This window comes from Gekko japonicus, unplaced genomic scaffold, assembly GCF_001447785.1.
Source record: "Gekko japonicus isolate JY-2015 unplaced genomic scaffold, Gekko_japonicus_V1.1 scaffold810, whole genome shotgun sequence".
Taxonomy (NCBI): domain Eukaryota; kingdom Metazoa; phylum Chordata; class Lepidosauria; order Squamata; family Gekkonidae; genus Gekko; species Gekko japonicus.
Window position 1 is genome coordinate 319,103 of NW_015174297.1, and position 20,052 is coordinate 339,154.

Below are 20,052 nucleotides of genomic sequence, written 5' to 3' on the forward strand. Positions count from 1 at the left end.
ATAGGAGGCGTCCCTCCCCCGCTCGTTTTTCTCCCGTTCAGTGGGGTGGGGCGAGGAGCTATCTTTTTCTCTTTAAACGCTACGAAACTGACTCATATTCATAATCGGTCATTCGACCTCACTTTCATTTCGCTTCTGCCGCATGATCTCCTGCGCTCATCCCGGTCAGCGTCACTAAGTCCATACGGTCTCACAGCACGGAGAACCATCGGAATGAAGAGGCGCCTCAATTCTCAGGCATTCCGCTTTCGAAGAGGCAACCTCTTATAAGTTCCATAGCCAGGGTCCCTTCGCCGGGCCCCGGGGGGGGTTGTGAGCCTGCGCACCCCCTTCTTCAGCTGGAGCGCAGCTTCACCCCTGGGAGGTCCGGGAGGTGAGTAATACAGTGAAGTTTCTTGTACTGTGGTGGCAGCTGCTGCCTAAGCAGCTTAATTTTTTTTTTTGCACAGCCAGTCAGCTCTTCAATGTCCAATCAGAAGCCCTGTTAAGCAAAATCCCATCTGGCCCCACCCACTTTCTAAAAACAGTTGGTGGGTGCCAGGAAAGCTGTCAGGTGCCACAGCACCCATGGGCACCACGTTGGGCAACCCTGCTTTATTTTGCAGTGGGTTTGCTCTGTGTTCCATTCAGCCTGAATTCTAGTTTAACTAGAATTTCTAAAACTAATTCTGCAGTTGGAAATGCACACATAGTTTTGCTGAAGTTACTGATTACTAATTTGCATCTCTTATTTCCATCTCTTCTTCCACTACACATATGCACAGTCACAAGAAACTGCAAAAAAGGAGTAGAGATGTACTTGTACATAGGATTACATCAATAATCTTTTATGCACTATTTTATTAATGTGCACATGTACAGAAGTGTGTTAGTAGAACACCGCATAAAAAACCCAACCAATTCTGATGCATCCCTGACATGATTTTATCAAGTTTGCATTGTGTAGGGTGTTTTTTTTTTAATATGTGCATGTGTGTGTGCGTGCACCTGGAAGTCATGGTGACATCTGGTGATTGACCCCTACTGGGGCCTGGAGGATATTCAGAGAGGTGCCTGAATAAAGCCTGCCCCCACCTCTGGTATTTCAAGGAGGTCTCCATCCAAGTACTTGTCAGAGTCGACCCTGCTTAGCTTTTGAGATCTGATGAGATTGGGCTTGCCTTGGGCTATTCAGGTCAGGGGGCATTTTCTAGTATTTTATCAGGTTGCACGTGCATAACAATGTAGTAGGGGAAACGACATAAATGTAAGCTGTGGCAAACTGCATTCACAGTGCTGCATGCAGTATTAAAAAATAAAAATGGTATGGTGGAAGTTTCCTGATGTATCACTTCCACTTAAAAAGCAAGACCAGCTTAATTTGAAGCTGCAAAATCACAGCAGATATTCATGAAAGAATATCAAAGCCATTCCTAGATAGATTTGAATTGTATATAGTTTAATTGAATACTTCTGTTATTGTTTTAAATTACATTGTAAGTCACCTTGAGCACTGGGAAAGATAGATTGCAAATATTTTAAATTAATAAATAAATAAAATCACATACAAAAATATACAAGGAAATCTAGAAATTACTGGAAATAATTTCAAAATATATTTGAATTTGTACAGTTTACCAGTCAAAAGTGTTGGATGGGCGTCTGATAATAATTCAAAGTAGAAAAACTATGTAGTGAAGTTGAATTTGCCAGTTACTAAAACGAAAATTATCCAACCTTATTATCCATTAGCAGATAATAAGTAATTGTTCAGTATTGATACAGGCATAATTTACTTTTTAATTACATTTCTATACCGGTTGTCAAAGCCTTCTAGTGAATAATGTCTATATAGCATTTTTTTAAAAAACTGTGACCATTAAGGTTTTTTCTTTAAAAAGGCAGGTGGTATTCTCTGTCCAACAATTTCTTAGCACACATTAATGAACTGTGAATTAATTGTGTTTATGCAAATGATATGTGCCTAACATATGCACAATAATTTTATTCTAGGCATCATATTGAAAGCAATGGAATCCAAACTTACCTGCATCACTGATGTGATTTATACCATGAAATCATGGTGTGGTCTATGTATAGTTCCTCTTATGAGATTACACCTGCTCATGCCACAGGCTGGACTTTCTAGAAATTAGAACTTTTTTCTTACCTGTGGTTTGTGCAGGTACAATCAAATATTATAACTACACAGAGACTAGCAGGTATAAGAAAGTATCCTTGACTGAATTGTGTGGATCTGTTTGGCTAATGGTGGTGCATTATATTCATGCAAAGGCCTTTACCTGACCCAAGGGGATGGTCCTTGCACCTCTGGAAAATACCATGATAAGAATCCACAGAATCCATCACCTTCCTGTTATCATTAACACCACAGTATATACATATAACCTACGCTAGTGTAGAGTTGCTGGTTTTCACCCTTTGTTCTGTTCAGGTTTTGCTCTGCCATTGTTTACCTAAGGGACCACCTTTCCCCATATGTTCCCCCAAGAGCACTACGGTCAGGGGCACAACACCTATTGGTGGTTCCAGGCCCCAAGGACATCAAGTTGGCTGCAACCAGGGCCAGGGCTTTCTCGGTGGTGGCTCCAGTCTGGTGGAATGAGCTCCCAGGGGAGATCTGGGCCCTGCAGGACCTTGCACAGTTCCGCAGGGCCTGCAAGACGGAGCTCTTCCACCAGGCTTTTGCATAGGAGCTGCCACTGTACCACCACCGAATTGCCATCTTTGACGGTGGATTCGATCTGGATGTGAGCTGGCCCTGGGAAGACGACCAGATGACCTGAAGAACTGGTCATGACGGGACGATGGTATTATCCAGAACTTATGCTGATGGGTTAGTTTGGTCAACGGAACCCCATCTTGGACTGATAAGAATTAATATTAGAGTGCCAGTTTGGTGTAGTGGTTAAGTGTGCGGACTCTAATCTGGGAGAACCGGGTTTGATTCCCCACTCCTCCACTTGCACCTGCTGATGTGACCTTGGGTCAGTCACAAGCTCCGGCACAGCTGTCCTTGAAAAAGAGCAGTTTGTGTCAGAATTCTCTCAGCCCCACCTACCTCACAGGGTGTCTGTTGTGGGGAGGGGAAGGGAAAGGAGTTTGTAAGCCGCTCTGAGACTCAAAGTGAAGGATGGGGTATAAATCCAATCGCATCTTCTTCTTCTTCTTCTTCTTCTTCTTCTTCTTCTTCTTCTTCTTCTTCTTCTTCTTCTTCTTCTTCTTCTTCTTCTTCTTCTTCTTCTTCTTCTTCTTCTTCTAATATCTAGAGCACCGGCACTTTGTTTATGATGACTGTTTTATTCTGTTTTTAGTTGTTCAGCCATGGCATATGCCTCTTTGTTAGCCATCCTGAGCCCGTTTGGAGAGGGCAGGATATAAATCTAATAAATAAATAAATAAATTCAAATATCGTAGTGCTTATTTTGTAATATCTGGTTTTAATGAGGGGCTTTAAAGTTCTGATGTATTGTCTTTCTGTGGTTTTCGTTGGAAACCACCTCAAAAGGCTTTGGTTGAAAGGCAGGATAGGGTTTCCCTCCCTCCCTTGTAAATAAACAAGTTGTAACCCACCCTGAGAGCAGTATAGAAATCAAACATAGTGAGTGAGTAAGTGAATGAATAGGGATGATGATTATCACTTTAATGACTTTGAGGCATTGAGAGATCATACAGTTGTTTGGCCTTCAGGTCCCTTGCAAATTGCTTTAAGGAGTGGGACTCTGCAAATCATCCTGCTTAATGACTTGATGGCTTTGGACTTCTTTCCTGCTATCCCATGTCCCACAGTACTCTAGCCTGGTCTGCTCATTATTGTCAGCTTCCTGTACTCATCTCTTTCTACTTTAGGAGATTTTAAAGTGAAAGGCACCATCTTCTGGTGAAATTCTAGCAAATTTGCCGTGTTATGTTAGTGCATTCCTATGGAGAGTTAGTTCACTTTAAGCCTATTGATTTCAATGGGGTAAGACCCAATTAACTCTGCATAGGATTCTCAGAAACTGATGATTAGTTGTGGCACTTTTGCAATGTTTTTGCTGAGAAAATATTAATTAAAATATTAATTAATAGGGATTAAGGGATGTACTTTGGGTTGGTATAAATCATTGCTTAATGGGCAGGACTCAGAGAGTTCCTGTTGGAGATGTTGTCATCAGTGTAGGACTTGTTTTGTGGAGTTCCACAAGGCTCAGTCTTATCCCCCATACTATTTAATCTCTGTGTAAAACCCTTGGGATAAATCAGTTGTGATTAGGTTGCCATCAATACGCTGACAACATCCGTATATCTGATACTGAACCTGATTCCCGTGTGCAGTGATAGAACTAGACATGGGAGCCAGATTGAGATAGGGGGTATTCTTCTACAAAGCCAGGATAACCACACCCAGTTTTGCAGAAAAATCAGAACACTTAAAAAATGTAGAAGGAATAAATGGCCTGAAAACAGAGGAATATTGTCTGTGCATGTATAGACAATGTACCTCCATTGAAGAAGTGCTGTCTGGTGGTGGAGTAGGTGATGCTACAGCTGGAAAGTGGAAGGAGGGAATAGAAGGTGCAATGATAGGGACAATGACAGGCTGTTGGGCAGAGTGGCAGGGAGGCTGAATGAAAGAGAGAGAAGAACAAGAGTTATCAACACCCCCAGTGTGTGAGCCGGATGGGAATGAAAGGAGTCACCAATGTGTGTGCTACATGGGAAGTCAAATTCTGGTATACAAGCCCACTGGGATGTCAAATTTGGAAATTCCAGTTGCTTCAGAATACTTCAACACAGTTAATACTGGGAGCTAGGCAGAGCAGGCAAATCACACCCATTCTGCAGTCACTTCATTGGTTACTGATTAGTTACCAGGTTCATGTTATCACCTTTATGGCCTCGACCCACGTATCTTAAGGAGCACTTATCTTGCTATGTTCTGCATTATTCACCTGAGAAAATTCTGAAGCTGCCATCTTGCAAATGAGTAAGATTGGCAACTACCCGTGCAAGTGCATTCTTTTGTTGGGGATTCTTTTGGAACAGGCTGCCTGAGGAGGTCAGGAAGGCTACTACCCTTCTGTCCTTCCACAGAATGTGCAAAACAGAAATGCTCAGGAGGGCATTTTTATAAAGAGATTAGAACTGTAGTATAATGGAACCATTCAGGAGGGTGCTTGTATAAAGGAATAGTACTGTAGTCTACTGTCACATTTATTGTAGATACCATCTTGCTTTCACTGTATTGTCTTCCACCTTTGTAATCTGCTCTCTGCATTGTTTTCATTAGCTCTTGCATTAAGATGTTTGCATTGTTTTGAATTCTCTAATCCTAGTCCTATAGTGTTGTTGTTGTTTTTATGTTTTATGCTGTTTGATTGCATTCTTAATATTATGTAATCCACTTTGAGTGTCATCAAGAAAGACAGGCTATAAATAAATTAATTAAATAAATAAAGTAAATGAATATATAGTGTTCTAGGAAAAGGCAGGTGTGCTCAGGATTTTCTGAGAATCAGAATAAATAAGTGGGAACCTGCAAGCCATCTCTTCCCTACTATTTCTCTTTCCTGAAAGCCCCCATAGCCTCTCCCCCTTTTCTGCTTCCTTCTTTCCTTCTAGGTTTGCCAGCCTCCAGGTGAGCCCTGGAAATCTCCTGGGATCACAACAGGTCTCCAAACTACAGAGATCAGTTGCCCCAGGCCTGGGCCCAATTAGTTCTCCCTCAAAAGTCAAAATAGGCCTGGAAAGGATCCTGCCCTCTCCTGCCTTTTTACTCAAAGAAAAGTAGCCTGGAATATGTGGTTGCCTAACAACAGTCACTGAGGGAATCCATTACTTAAAGCTACAGGTGCTCCTTTTATCATTTTTGGGTTTTTTAAACCCCCAATGTTTTTTGTTTGTTTGTTTAAATTTCACATTTCCTTGCAAACCTGAGGCCCTTAGCAGGTTTGCAGCAAGATATGACTTTCCTGTTCACAGCTCCAGTCACCACATTTAAGTGTCCTCGGAGTTCACTATTGGTATATAGATACAGCTACAACGTTGAAATCCACTGCGTTGTGTCAGGATTCGAGGAAGGCTTGTAGAGCTTTGGATTCGAGGAAGGCTTGTAGAGCTTTCGGTTTCCCGGTTGGTTTCTTCGCAGGAGTGGATGGCCGCCCCTTGGTTCCGTCAGGTTTCTCCCGGCGTACTTGGTGCCTGCAGTCGGCTGCGAAGTGGCCCCGTTCCCCACATTTCAGGCACAAACCTTGTCGCATCCGCTGCTCCCGCATTGCATCCGATTGCTTTGGTGGTTTAGGCTTGAGAGTTGTAGGGGTTGGTCCCCCCCCCGCAGCTGCTATATCCAACCGCAAGGTTTGCAAGTGGTTCTTGGCACTCTCTGCCTCTTGCATCCATGCCATGAGGGAGATTGGGTCGACCGACCTCAGGACCGTTTCCCATATCTCCGTGTTTAAGCCTACACGGTACATCTCGGCTAGTACGTTGTCAGGCCAATTTTGCAACTTGGCCATGTGTAGTTTGAAATCCGCTGAGTATTCTTGCATCGTTCTGCGTCCTTGCTTCAATGTGCGCAAGTACGCTCGTGCTCTTGGCCCTGCATATCGATCTTTGAATTGGGCTCGCAGCGCCCACATGAAAGCGGCCAGGTCAGTGAGTTCAGGGCCCCAAGACTTGTGCAGGCCCACGTACCACGCGGCTGCTGGACCTCGAAGTCGCGTGGCCACGACATTGATTTGGCTGCTATCATCCAGAAACAGGTGGCCTAAACGATCCACAAACTTTTGCACTCGCACCACAAAGTAGGAGAGTTCATCAGGATTTCCATCAAACATAGCTTTGATTAAGTCTTTCGGGCACAGAATCACCTGGCCCATTGGGCTGGCCGGTCTTGGTGCAGGTACTGGGACTTCTCCTGGCCTCGGTGCCCGAACCTCACCTAGTTGCACGGGGACCATTGGGGCAGGCACTGGTGGTCCCACCGGCACGGCCGGGGTGGCTGGACGTCTTTCCAGGGCCTCTCCAACTGCTCTCGTAACCAGGTCCGGGATGGCCATGATGACCTCCTCTAGGGTCTGCTGTAAGTGCTGAATGTCCCGGTCAGCCGCCTCCATGCGCTTGGCTAGTTCCAGTCCCTTGTCCAGGGACACCCAGCCACTCCGGGTCTTCAATCGCTCCATCACCCATGAGCTAGCAATCGGCTCGAACTGGGCTCCAAAGGGAGGTAATCCCGCCACGGCGGCGAGGCCTCTGTCATATAAACAGTCTCTCGGGGGGGGGCCCTGTTAGTAGATAGGTCTCTGCCGTTGATTCGGGGTTGAACTGGCTTTAGCTGGAACTGCGTCTGCCACTCTGTCCGGCCCGGTACCTTGGAGCCTGGGGAGTCAAGAACAGATGCGTTGATGAGTACTTTGGGATAGTCCCCCCCACTGCTCCAGACACCGGTGGTGTTGTAGGCACCGGCACTGAGGCCGTGGTTACCGGAGAGTTCTCCCCCTCGTCAGGCTCCTTGGGCTCCTTGTCCGGCTCTTTGGGCTCATCTGGTTCTGTAGGTAAGGGTTTCCCCTCTCCGTCGCTCATATCGGGAGGATAGAGGCGCTGAGATACGGAATGAAAGGTTTCCTAATAGAATGTCAGGATCCACAGCAAAACAATGAAGTACACGCTTCCAGGAAGGTTTTACTTTTATTGAAAAGCCATAGATGCAGTAACATGAACACTGTTAGGAATGGCGGGTTACCTATGCGCATAATAGGATATAGGGCATTCGTATACCCCCCCCCATGTATTACCCAATTTGGTGGGTTCCCGCGGGTGGGCATTTGGCTGAGAACTAACGGCTGCAGAAGCAGGGTAGGTGAGAGCTTCCCACGAGCTCTAGACACATCAACTTCTCCAGTGGCCTTGAGAGATATGCGTTGCAGCAAAGAGGCAATTAAGTGCAAGTGAAGGAATGCACAGTAAAAAGAAACAGACACCATACTCTTGGTAGCTTAGCTGACAAAATACTGTAAAAACTAGCAATCTATATCAGGGGAGGGCAGGCTGTGTTTATGGTACCTGCTTAATTTTTTTAAAAGAGTCTTGAGAGCTACAAGTCAAAAAGGTGATTCAGTGGGTGGAGCCAGCGTGTACAAAACTTACAGTGTTTCAGAACAGGTCTGCAGGACTCAGGTGGGGAAGTAGGGTTGGCAAGTTGAAAAATCTCCTTATTGGGGGACTCCCAGTCTGTGGCTGGAGCATGTGCGCGCACTGCACGCACGTCACCAGGAAGTGACGTTATGACGCCGGGCACACTGGGGGCGGGGCCACGACAATCTGAGGGGAAACCCGCATACGATTTCCCCTCGGATCACGATGCCCCCGCCCCCAGCATGCCCGGCGTCATAACGTCACTTCTTGGTGACGCGTATGCCGGGGTGGGATTCCCCCGAGGCCCGATCCACCCCCTGGGGGGACTTGGCAAGCCTATGGGGAAGCCTTCCTCTGCTGTTTTCTGAAATTAACCCTTCCTCCAATTGTAACTTGAATTGCAGGGATAAAATATAAGGTTATCTCTATGTACTCCCTGGAAGAGGCAAATAGCAGCTATGCCGGGGGAAAGAGTCAATATCATCCCTTTCCTGTCCATATCAAGAGTGTGTATGTGTGCATGCATGAAGCTAGAGAAACAGACACAGATGGGAAACGGTGCTGAAGCTATTTTCCCATATAGCTCAAAGGTGCATGCTTGTGCCTCCTTCTGCCCTGCATAAAAGACAAAGAGGAGAGAAACTTCTGTAGGATCTTTAAAGGGGATGGTAAACAAACAAAGGCATTAGCACTGGAGGAGAGCTGGAGAGCTACTTTTAATTGCTTGGAGAATGACTGGTGCCTCCTGAGTAATCTTGTGTTCATCCCTGATCAACATAACATTTTGCCCTACGGGGAAGAGAATTTCCCCTTCTTCTCCTTCTTCTCCTGATCTCTGAGTGGGAATACTTCACCTTGCCTCTTGGCAGGCTGGTTGGCTCAGACTGAGTTGGCTGAAACTAAACCCGGCGAAGATGGAGGTCCTGGGCCTAAATTGGGTCAACTCGGGGTTGGGGCTCCTTTTCCCAACCTTTGATGGGGCGCCTCTGGTGCCAGCGTCAGGGGTTAGGAGTTTGGGAGTGCTCCTGGACCCCTCTTTAACGATGGAGGCCCAGGTGGCAGCCACTGCCTAGTCAGCCTTTTACCATCTTCAGCTGGCTCGGCAGTTGGTCCCCTTCCTTAACCGCGATGACCTGGCCACAGTGATCCATGCAACAGTTACCTCAAGGTTACACTACCGTAACACTCTCTACATGGGGCTGCCTTTGTCGCAAATCCGGAAGCTGCAGCTAGTGCAGAATGCTGCAGCCAGGCTGTTGATGGGTCTCTCTAGGCGGGAGCACATCCGGCCTGTGCTGAAAGCGCTACACTGGCTGCCAATAGCGTACTGGATTCACTTCAAAGTGCTGGTTCTTACCTTTAAAGCCCTGTATGGCCAGGGTCTGACATACCTAAGGGACCGCCTTTCCCCATATGTTCCCCCAAGGGCACTACAGTCGGGGATGCAACATCTCCTGGTGTCTCCAGGCCACAAAGATGCCAGATTTCCAGCAACCAGGGCCAGGGCCTTTTTGGTGGCGACTCCTACCTGGTGGAATGAGCTCCCGGAGGAGATCCGGGCCCTGCGGGACCTTGCACAGTTCCACAGGGCCTGTAAGACAGAGCTCTTCCTCCAGGCTTTCTAGTAGGAGCCGCCACTGCTGCACCACCAACAACAACTGGGCTGGGCATCATTGGGGGGTGAAATGGCCCTGTGACAAATGAACGATAGTGCTGCCTGGAACTGATATCATCGATCTGGGACCATCACCACCAGGATGCCATCCTCTTACTGAAGACCTGTGTGAGACACCAAGAGCACCTTGTATTGTGATAAATGATTATAAATGATTGTTTTGTCTTGTTTTTACTGTTTTAATTATTGGCATACGTGCCCAGTCTGTGAACCACCCTGAGCCCACTTGCGGGGAGGGCGGGCTATAAATCTAATCATAATAAATAAAATAAATAAACCACTTTCTTACCTGGTAGTTACAGCCACAATATAATATATACCACTGCTCTCTGGATGTATGTGTTGTAGAGGGCACTCTAACATAGATAGACATGAAACTGGAACAGCATGAACGTCTATGCCTTGGTATTGCAGGGATTGGATAGGCTAAAAAATAACTTACTTGCTCACCTACTAATGTTGTCAAAGGCTGGGGAAGGGGGAGGGGACCAATGTTCCCTCTAAGCTGTGGAGTCTTGTGAGCAAAAATTCTACTTTGTGAGCTACTGGCATTAAAGTTGTGAGCAAGCGATTTGGCTACTGCATAAATTAGTTTGCCCTGGAGCCATCCTTCCTGAGCTAAGACAAAAATTTGTGAGCTGGAGGCTAAAAAACTGTGAGCTAGCTCACACTAACTCAGCTTAGAGGGAACACTGGAGGGGACACATTGAGGCTGCGATCACACGCGTCTTTAGATCCAACATAGCTGCGAATGCCTGATGGATCTCAAGGGAACAATCAGACAGCAACATCTGGGAAACGTTCCGCAGTCATCAGCAACCCGTGCTGCTCCACCACAGAAGTGGAGTTAAAAGACACTGGGGAAAGTCTGGCTCTAAATAGGTTCTGACAGGCCACAGATGGACTTTCCCATGTCTGATCGCGCAAGCATGCACTCATGCTGTCGGGCTAGTCTGATCAGTCCATCCCAACTTGGTGCTATTCCCCCCCCCCTTTGCAGTATGCACATAATCACATACGCCATGGGGAACTCTCAGTACAGAGGTGTGATTCCTCGTTTATACACATGGGAAACAAATGGCAAAAAAACACAACTCACCTGCGGTGCATCTGATCACACAGTAACGGGTTGAGCCGCAGCACAAAGGGGATGTGTGATCTCGCAACTGCGGGTCAAATTCCTCTGGAGGGAATAGTCTCGCTTCCCCTCCGCTCCAACTGGCTTGTGTGACCACAACCTCAGTGCTAAAAATGGGTTTTATTCCTGGTGAGGCCTAAAAACGATGGGGGTAGGTTTAAAATAATATTGTTACACAGACAATTAACAATTGTTGCAACTGTCTTAGATACAGAATTACTAAGCAAGCAACATGATGGGCTTGATGCTGGAAAATTACTTACAAATGCTGCAGTTTATGAACCAGTTGTTGGTCAAAGCTAGGAGTCTACCAAGCGCATCATACTTGCAAAAAGACCTTAGCAGAATACAGCCTTCGACTCTTCTTACCTCTCACTCAGATTCCTCCATCTTCTACATCAAGTAAAATATCCTTACAGATATTAAACTAACAAATGGAACAATTGGGAAGCTTCTTTTAATTTGTGCAAACCATTCTCCATTATTATTATTTTTACATCCTCAAAACTCAAAAGTGAAGGTTTGGAATTTGTAGCTATGCATTTTTCAGAGACTTGAAGGTCAAGCTGTGTCCATGCTCAGGCACATGTATTTTCTCCACATTTTAAAAATGATGTTCATACTCCTTGTTGAACTACTTTTGTGACTGAAACCTGATCAGTGGGAAACTCAAGGAGCAGTCAGAAAGAGATTTTCACATTTGGGTACCCCCCCATTTTTCTCCTTTTATGTGTGTAGACAATGAGTACTATATTTTTTTCTCTTTAAAGTCCCATTGATGTGAAATTCTGAAACCTCATAATTAAGAGATCCCAGAAAAAGTGCATGTGTGTATGCTCTTCCACTGAGCCACAGCCCCTCTTGCAACTATGGATATGTATATCTGTGAAATAACATATTTCTTCTTTTTCTGTAGTCTCCACAGTATGGGGAAAACAGGGGTGGAGCATCATTTTTTTAACCCTTGGGTTCTGCCCCTTGAAGTTCCAAAAAATTTATGGAATAATGAATTGTAATTGAAATGGAGCTTGAGAATCTGCTCATCCCTGTTACTTATTCCTTTGACTTCAGGCTCTTTTCCCACTTAAAATCATGTCCTTTGAGCTATTTTTCACTCCATGGCAATAAAAGATACCTACATCCTTCCTTCTCCAAGTGGAAATTTAACTAACGTGTGTGTGACTTTGAGCAACATGAATGAGTAGGCCAGCCCTTCTCTGACACAGATCAGTACTCTGCATAAGATTGTAGACTGCAGCTGCCTTTAATTAAAATTAAAATGTAATAGATTTTTTTAAAAAATGTGTAAAAAGTATAGGTGACTGAGCATCATAATACAATGTGGGCCTGACTCTGATTAGTAAAATGAATAGGGGCTACAGTATTAGTTTTCCCTAATCATGTTGATTTCAGTATTTTAGTAAAATTAGAGGCTTGAAAATGGAATATAAAGTATTCTATTATCTTTAAAAAAATAGTTCAGGAGCACCTCAAGTTACTTATTTCAGAATTGTGCTGAGCTTCACCAGTATCTTTCTGTGTGGTCCAGCAACTAGGGTTCAGTTGAATGCTGCCCAGCATCAAGGCTCCCCTGGCCACACACTTGATAAGTGGCTGGTTTAGGCAAACTCCCATCATCATTAATAGATGTCTCAAGGTGCTTGCCAAGTTTTCCTGTTTTCAACTTCCAATTTCTTATTTCCAAATGGGCAAAAATTAAGATATACTTAGATGACTACTTCCATCTCTAGTACTGGACATATTTCTAAATCATGTTTTAACAGAATGAAGGTATTTATATATATATATTTCAAATTAATAAATATACTCTGTCTGAAGTATACTTTTAAGTGTTATAGTTGTAATAAATAGCTTGTTTTGTATTGACTGAAGGCCATTATGAATAGATACATTATATATTCTTACAGTAATAAATTAAATTAAAGTTTCATAAAAGGATGAGTCAGTTTTCAAGAACATTTGTTTTTCTTTTAAATGGAAAAAAAACCCCTTTTATTCTATAGCTTCAGAATTTGCAGACTTTATTTTTACATCTCTTATGCAGACAACATAGGAATGTTCCTGTAAATTAAAGGTAAACACTAGGTCCTGAAATGAATTTGCAGGCATTTAAAAACAAAAACAAAAAAAACTCCCAAAGGCTTAAAACCTACGATTTTCCAGCCTCATTTCTTTACACAATAATCTGTTAGAAAAAGCCTTCACGCTGCCTCCTTGGCTTCTGTGGCAAATCCTTTTTCTCTGATCCCTGGATATCTTTTGAGGAGAAAGGATGGCAGCAGGGTGGGATGTGCTCTCTGGGGAGATTGGCCCCTAGCAAAGAATCGTCTTTCCTGTCATAATTTTATTGGCTTTGGGTAATGAAAAATCATTCCCCTCCACCTTAAACAAGAGAAAGTCCTGTGAAGAGATCACGTTTGTATTGTTTTAGATCTTAAAATATAAAATCAATATAAAATCTTTACAAATTCCCCTTGACTGCTGGCTCTTTTGATTTGACATCTCTTGAGGACACATTTATATATCCTGCTTTATTGCGCTATACTTTTTTTTTTAAAGGCCTGCACTGGAGGTGGATGTACGATAAGTGAAACTGCCTCAGCAATAACAACTGAGAGTACACCAGAAGGTGTTTCTGCTCCTGAAGTCCAGTCCTATTCCTCTGACTCCTTTAACATCTCATGGACTAAGCCAGAGTACCCAAATGGTAAGTGAACTCTTTTAGCCTCAAGTTAAAAAGATGATTAGTAAAGGTAAATTAATATTCTAAATGGCAGCTTATATGTGGTGCTTAATTTTTAATGATCATTTTAGCGCATAAAATACCTGAGATAGTATCATTGTCTGTAGCTGGGAGATTGAAGTTTCAGCCTGGCTTTGCTGTTTTGGTAGCTCAAAAGTGCTCCCTTTTGATGGATCTCATGTACTGCATTCGTTTGCTTAATACTTTCTGGAACAACAGAACTGGAGGATTGTCTCTGACACTACAACAGTGCATTTCCTAATAAAGCCACGCTTTTCTTAAAATGTTGGTACTGTTTTTGTCTTGTAGAGATACTCATTAATTTTGCCTTGAATTTCTACTTTTAAAAGTTTCTTGATAGGTGGGTGATTATTATTTGGAATTATCAATCTGCCTGTTAAGTGCCCACCTTATTTTAGTAGCCGTACTCCTCTGCGACTTGTCATTTCAGGATAGCATCAGAGAGGCAGTGTGGCATAGTGGATGGAGTGCTGGACAGATTGGGGAGGCCTGGGATCATATCCTTGTTCATGAAACTAACTAGGTATTCTTGGGTCAGTCACAGTCTCTCACCCTTACCTGCCTCCCAAGGTTGTTGTGAGTGAGGGATGGTGGGAGGGATGGTCACCGTAATTCTGGGTTCCTTGAAGGAAGACTAGAATAAAAATGTCATAATGTCACAGTGCCTGAAGGGTGCAGAAAGGTGTACCTGCTGAAATCCTTTCTTGTGTTTATTTGAAATATTTATACCCACCTTTCACCCTAAAAGAAAACTTCAAAAGTGGCTTCAGGAACTACAATGACCACTTCTTTTCTTTTTTTTTAACCGACTCAGCACCTATGCCCTTTGTCAGCAGCCAGTTATGCAACATTTTTTTAAAAAAAGTGAAGTGTTTTCTGGCACAGAGATAAGTGGCGGGGGGCACATGACTTACAAAATTTCCCAATGCTGGGCAGAAGCACAGAGTGAGCACAGAGTTTTAAAAGTTGCCAGCCCATATTTGCCATGTATTACATGTAGTTTCTCCTACTTTTAAAAGTTTTTTTTTTACTATAAAGGTGTAGCATCTGAATTTCACAGCATCCACCTGTATCCTTAGAAAATGGAACTCAAAGCAATCAGTCAAGTGGAGTGCAAATTATTTTTACTATGTCTTTGATAGTCTGACAGCTAAAAATAACAGATATTCTAATCTGTGAAGTTAATTTAAGTTTGCTACTTGTCTGCTTGCTGCTTTCAAATGACATTGCACTGTTGATTATTTCAGAATAATTTGTAAGTAATTAGGAATTTTAACAAGACATATTTATGATCAGACTTGCATCTCCTGTATATATGACTATAACAGTCGGTATTGTTATGTGTACATTTTTATGTGGAGACAATTCTTTAAAGAAAACTATATCTGCCCCCATATTTTGTAACTCCATAGCCATTACATTTCAAAGAGGATTTACCCTCCCACCACATGTGGTATTATGAATTCCTTTTTGTCTGGGATGTGATACTATTAATAGTATAAATAGCAAAAGGAAGAGGAACAATTATAATGAAATATACAGTGTAGTCAATATAGGTTTACATTTAGATTGTAGGAGCTGAATATACAAAATTGATTTGACTACCGTATTACTCATTTTTGAAAGACGAACTATAAAACTCAGAAGTTCCATCAATCTTATTTTGATGCTGGAAATCCAAAACATTCAGGTTTATGGGATGTCAGATCTCACATTTACAAGTATTTTGCTGAAATGGATGCCTTTATGCTAAATAGCATTGATAATTAGAAGGGGAAGTACAGAAAAATTACAGAACAGGGGTGGCCAAACTTGCTTAACGTAAGAGCCACACAGAACAAACGTCAGATGTTTGAGAGCCACAAGACATGAACAAATATTACATAAAGTTTTACTTCTTATTAACATCAAATGAGACTGCCAAAAAATAAAAAAGGGTAAAAACAGATATTGATAACGATATTTATTTTTCCAATGATATTTATTTGTTTGCTAATGATTTTTTTTGTCTGAGAGGTGGAAAGAAAGAATGAAAGAGGTGGAAAATAAGAGAGAAAGAGAAAGAAACAAAAAAAGCAAAAAGATGGGGAGGGAGGGATGGAGGGAGGGGGAAGGAACGACAGAAGAGAGAGAGAGAGAGAGGAAAGAAGGGAGAAAAAGAGAAAGGAAGTGGAAATAAAGCAGATAGATGGGAGGGGAGGGGGGAGAGGTGGAAAGAAAGCACTTTAAATGCATCCGCCAAGCCCCCCATGTCCCCACGCCAGCTGGCATGGCTTGGAGAAGGGATTTGAGACAAATGCCTTCTTCAAGTCGGCTGGTGTGTGGGGGGGGCTTTGAGAATGCATTTGAAGTTAAAGCTGCTTTCTTTCTCTGCTCCCTACCCCCAAGCCTACCCATGGAGGGTAACACTGGCTGGGGAAGGGACGACCAATTGGGGAGGTTTCACTTCCCCAGCCACCCTGCTAGGAGCCACACAGTATGTGTGAAAGAACTGCATGCGGCTCCCGAGCTGCAGTTTGGCCACCCCTGCCTTGGAAGTATGGAACCGGGCATTGTTGCTATTTTAGTTATGTTATTTATTTATATCATTTCTACTCTACCTTTTCTCCCAGTGATGACCCAAAGCTGCTTATGTAGTTCTCTTCTCCTTCATTTGGCTCTCTCAACAACCCTATAATGGCCCCGGGCACACGGGCCGGCTGAAACGCGGCTACTCAGAGCCGCTCCAAACTTGAGACGCCGCGGCGGGATCCCACGGATCCCCTAGCCGCGGCGCAGTACTCCCCGGCACGCTCAGATGCCGGGGAGGAAAAGTCCGAGGGGAGGGGGGAGGCTGCCGAACTGCGCATGCTCAGGCATGTGCAGTACGGCTGGGGGCCGGGATGCGGCGGCGCAAGGACGCGCCGCCGATCCCACAGCCCTGCCTGTGCCACACCAATGGATGCAACCACCTAGAGAGGTGGTTGTTTTTTGCGGCGCAGTTTGGGCCGTTGGGACGGATCAGGGACGGAGACGGCACGCTCGCCAGATGTTGAGGTGAGATCGCGCCTGTTTGCTCCGCCCCAGTTCCGTCCCGCTCCCGGCCCAAATGGGCTCGTATGAACAGGGCCAATGTCGGTCAGACTGAGAGTGTGTGACTGGCCCAAGGTCATCTAGTGATTGGAGATTTGAATCTGAATCTCCCAGTTCTTAATTCAATACTCTAACCACTGTGCCACACTGTTTTTGTGTGATACAGACATATATCACACAAACCCCAGTGTGGTGCGGTGGTTAGAGTGTTGGACTAATATCTGGGAATTAAGATTACCATCTACTGGTATAGTCAACTGGCATAAAAAAACAGCAACCATTACTGCAGATTCTATAATTGTTGGGGAACCAGGATTCCCCTACTATTCCAGTCCCAATTCTTCCATATAAATGAATGGCTTCAATAGCCTATTCATACAGTACTCTTACACTGAAATGCTAGTATATATGGAATTTGTGAATCTCAAATCTACTTCTTTGCCTTCATGATCACCCTTAATACCCCTAGGCATACATTTTTGACCAGAATCCAATGGGTCTTGTACTCTCTGAGTTTCTTAAATTCCTTATCCTTTGCACCCAATTAAAAGTGATTCTTTTAAAAATAATTTTTATTGCTTTTATACACTACACAATTACAGGGAAGGGGAATGGATCACTAAGACTAAAAGAGAAGCTAAACTAAGGCAAGGATCATATTTCAAAAGTTACAGTCTTGTCTATCATTCTTACAAAACCTTATAGTAAAACATAAGCTCTGTGATCAATGTCTTAATCCCTTAATAAAGCTGACTTGAGCCATTAACGCTAATGTACAGGTACTTTATAGTCCATTATGTTTTGTTGTTCTTGTTTATTTTTCACATTTACTTTTCTTGTATTTCAGTTGAACTTTAAGTAATTTAGGGGCAGCCTTTCCTTTTTCCGAGTCCTCAAATGGAATATCTTTTAAGATTCTCGCTTCTTGATCTTTAATCAAGAGAGCCAGTTTGGTGTAGTGGTTAAATGTGCGGACTCTAATCTGGGAGAACCGAGTTTGATTCCCCACTCCTCCACTTGCACCTGCTGATGTGACCTTGGGTCAGCCACAAGCTCTGGCACAGCTGTCCTTGAAAAAGAGCAGTTTGTGTCAGAGTTCTCTCAGCCCCACCCACCTCACAGGGTGTCTGTTGTGGGGAGGGGAAGGGAAAGGAGTTTGTAAGCCGCTCTGAGACTCCAAGTGAAGGGCGGGGTATAAATCCAATCTCTTCTTCTTCTTAACTTTCAGGGTTTTCCCAGATGTTGCTTTCTTGATGATCAGAGGGTTTTACCTGGAGTAGCATTTGATGTGGTATGGGGAGCTGCATCCAAAAAGGAAAACTGTTGGCCTCCACACATACACATGAAGGTTCTTTGTGAAAAAGAGGTGCAGGAGCTTATTAGCATAATTCATTAGCATAACTTATTTGCATATACCACACCCCCTGACATCACCGGAAGTGTGTCAGAAGGCAACACCCACCGCTCAGGCTCCACCCCAAAAATCTCCAGGTATTTCCCAACTCAGATTCAAACCTGGGTCTCCCAAATCCTTGTCTGGAACACTAACCACTACACAACACTTCATGGGGCAGCAGCTATTGAGTAGTAGCAAGCAGCTGGGCGGTTGCATGAGTTATGCAAGTTGCATGGTGTCAAGTTGTCCAGTGGCTGCTGTCAGGCCTGACATGCTCTCTCCCTCTACATTTTATTGACAGAAACAAATGCTTGAAGGCTGGAAATACTGCTGTGGTTGACAAACAATGGCCACTGAGAGAATTCCTTTCATATAGCTACAGGTGCTGCTTCTATTATGGGTGAGGGTTGACTCAATGTATTTTCAGCTGCCATTGATGATGGACAGCAGTCAGCTAGGTACTTCCCTACTGGTCCAAATCTTCCACAGATAACAATGTTTTCTCATAAAGATGTTTTTGGCTGACAAAATCAAAGTATAAATCAATCATAAGAAATCTATTTAATTCTTTACATAGTCAAATTTGTGGGTAGTTAGATCCATAAACAAACAAGACAGATGTTTCTACAAAAACTCTGAAATTAAAAACGTTGTTGTTGTTGTTAGCCATTCAGTCATGTTCAAATTGCCAAAATATTTTTATCTTGTCAGCCAAAAACTTCTTCATGAGAAAACATTCTTAGCTGAGGAAGATCCGGACCAGATCGGGGACTGTCTCCATAGGGTCTCCATAGGGTATGATGATCCTCCCCAGTTGTGGGGGTGGGGGGTGGCAGGCTCCCATCAGTGAAGGCAAATTGCCTTCCCTTCAATGAAGGGAGCATGCTGCCACTGTGACGTGACTCCAGAGAGGGGGGATTTAAATGTTAAACCCCCTTAGTCTTTGGAGTCGCTCCACTGAGGTGGCATGCTCCTTTCAGGTGTTTCTGCCTGGCAGCAGGGCCAGCACTGGCCCCGCTGTCATGCAGAAGTTTCTGCTTGGTTCCCTTTCTCTCCCCCCTTTCCCTTTGCCCAGCTTGGAGGTGAGGTGATGGGAAAGGAGGGGGGGAAGGAATGGATCCCAGGTGCTTCTGCCTGTCAGAGGGCTGGTGCGCTGGCCTCTCTGTCAGGCAGAAGAAGCCCTGGATTCCCTTTCCCTCCCCCTTTTTCACCAGGGGTCGCCATGTCGCCATGGCGATCGCTGTACCTTGCTGCTGCTGCTGCTGCTGTTTTTTCGCCGCCGCCATCTCGCCACGCCACCTCCGATCTCCGAGCCGAGCCGAGTTCTCGTTCGCTGCCGTCGCCGCCGACCATCCGACGTCAGGCAGGGTGCCCCCCACCCTACTAAGGGTGGGTACCCATTTAATCTACTTGCAACTAATTGCTTTTCGAACCGCTGGGTGGGCGAGAGCTGGGATAAAGGTCGAGAGCTCACCTCGACCGCGGTGGTACTCAAACAGCCATAGTGGCTGCCCGAGTGATGTTACTAAAGCAGGCAATTGGAGGTGAGGCAATGGGAAAGGAGGGGGGAGGAGGAATAGATCCCAGGCAAGTAGCCCTGGATTCCCTTTCTCCCCCCCCTTTCCTTCACCTGGCTTGGAGGTGAGGTGAGGTGAAGGGAAAGTAGGGGGAGGAGTTTACTTGTTACTTCTGGAACGCCATTCCTGCCTGTTCCTGCTTGAAATTACCCCTGCATACAAATATCTTGGCCAGTGTACCTGTACAACATGGTGCCAGAGGCACTGCCTTTACTCTTGGGTAGCCCCATAGCAAGGGCATCCCACTTCTAACCTGCCCCAGAAAACTCAGGCCAAGGAAGGCACTCCTGGTTC

General features: G+C 44.5%; 1 protein-coding gene across 1 annotated transcript in view; it reads left to right on the forward strand.

The window, feature by feature from the left end:
- The window catches only part of USH2A (Usher syndrome 2A (autosomal recessive, mild)), a gene marked incomplete at its 5' end in the record, with an annotated part of 716,575 nt that overhangs the window by 304,091 nt on the left and 392,432 nt on the right, over positions 1–20,052 (forward strand). The window contains 1 exon segment of the mRNA XM_015424093.1: positions 13,509–13,656. Within this exon segment, the coding sequence (XP_015279579.1) occupies positions 13,509–13,656 (148 nt within the window).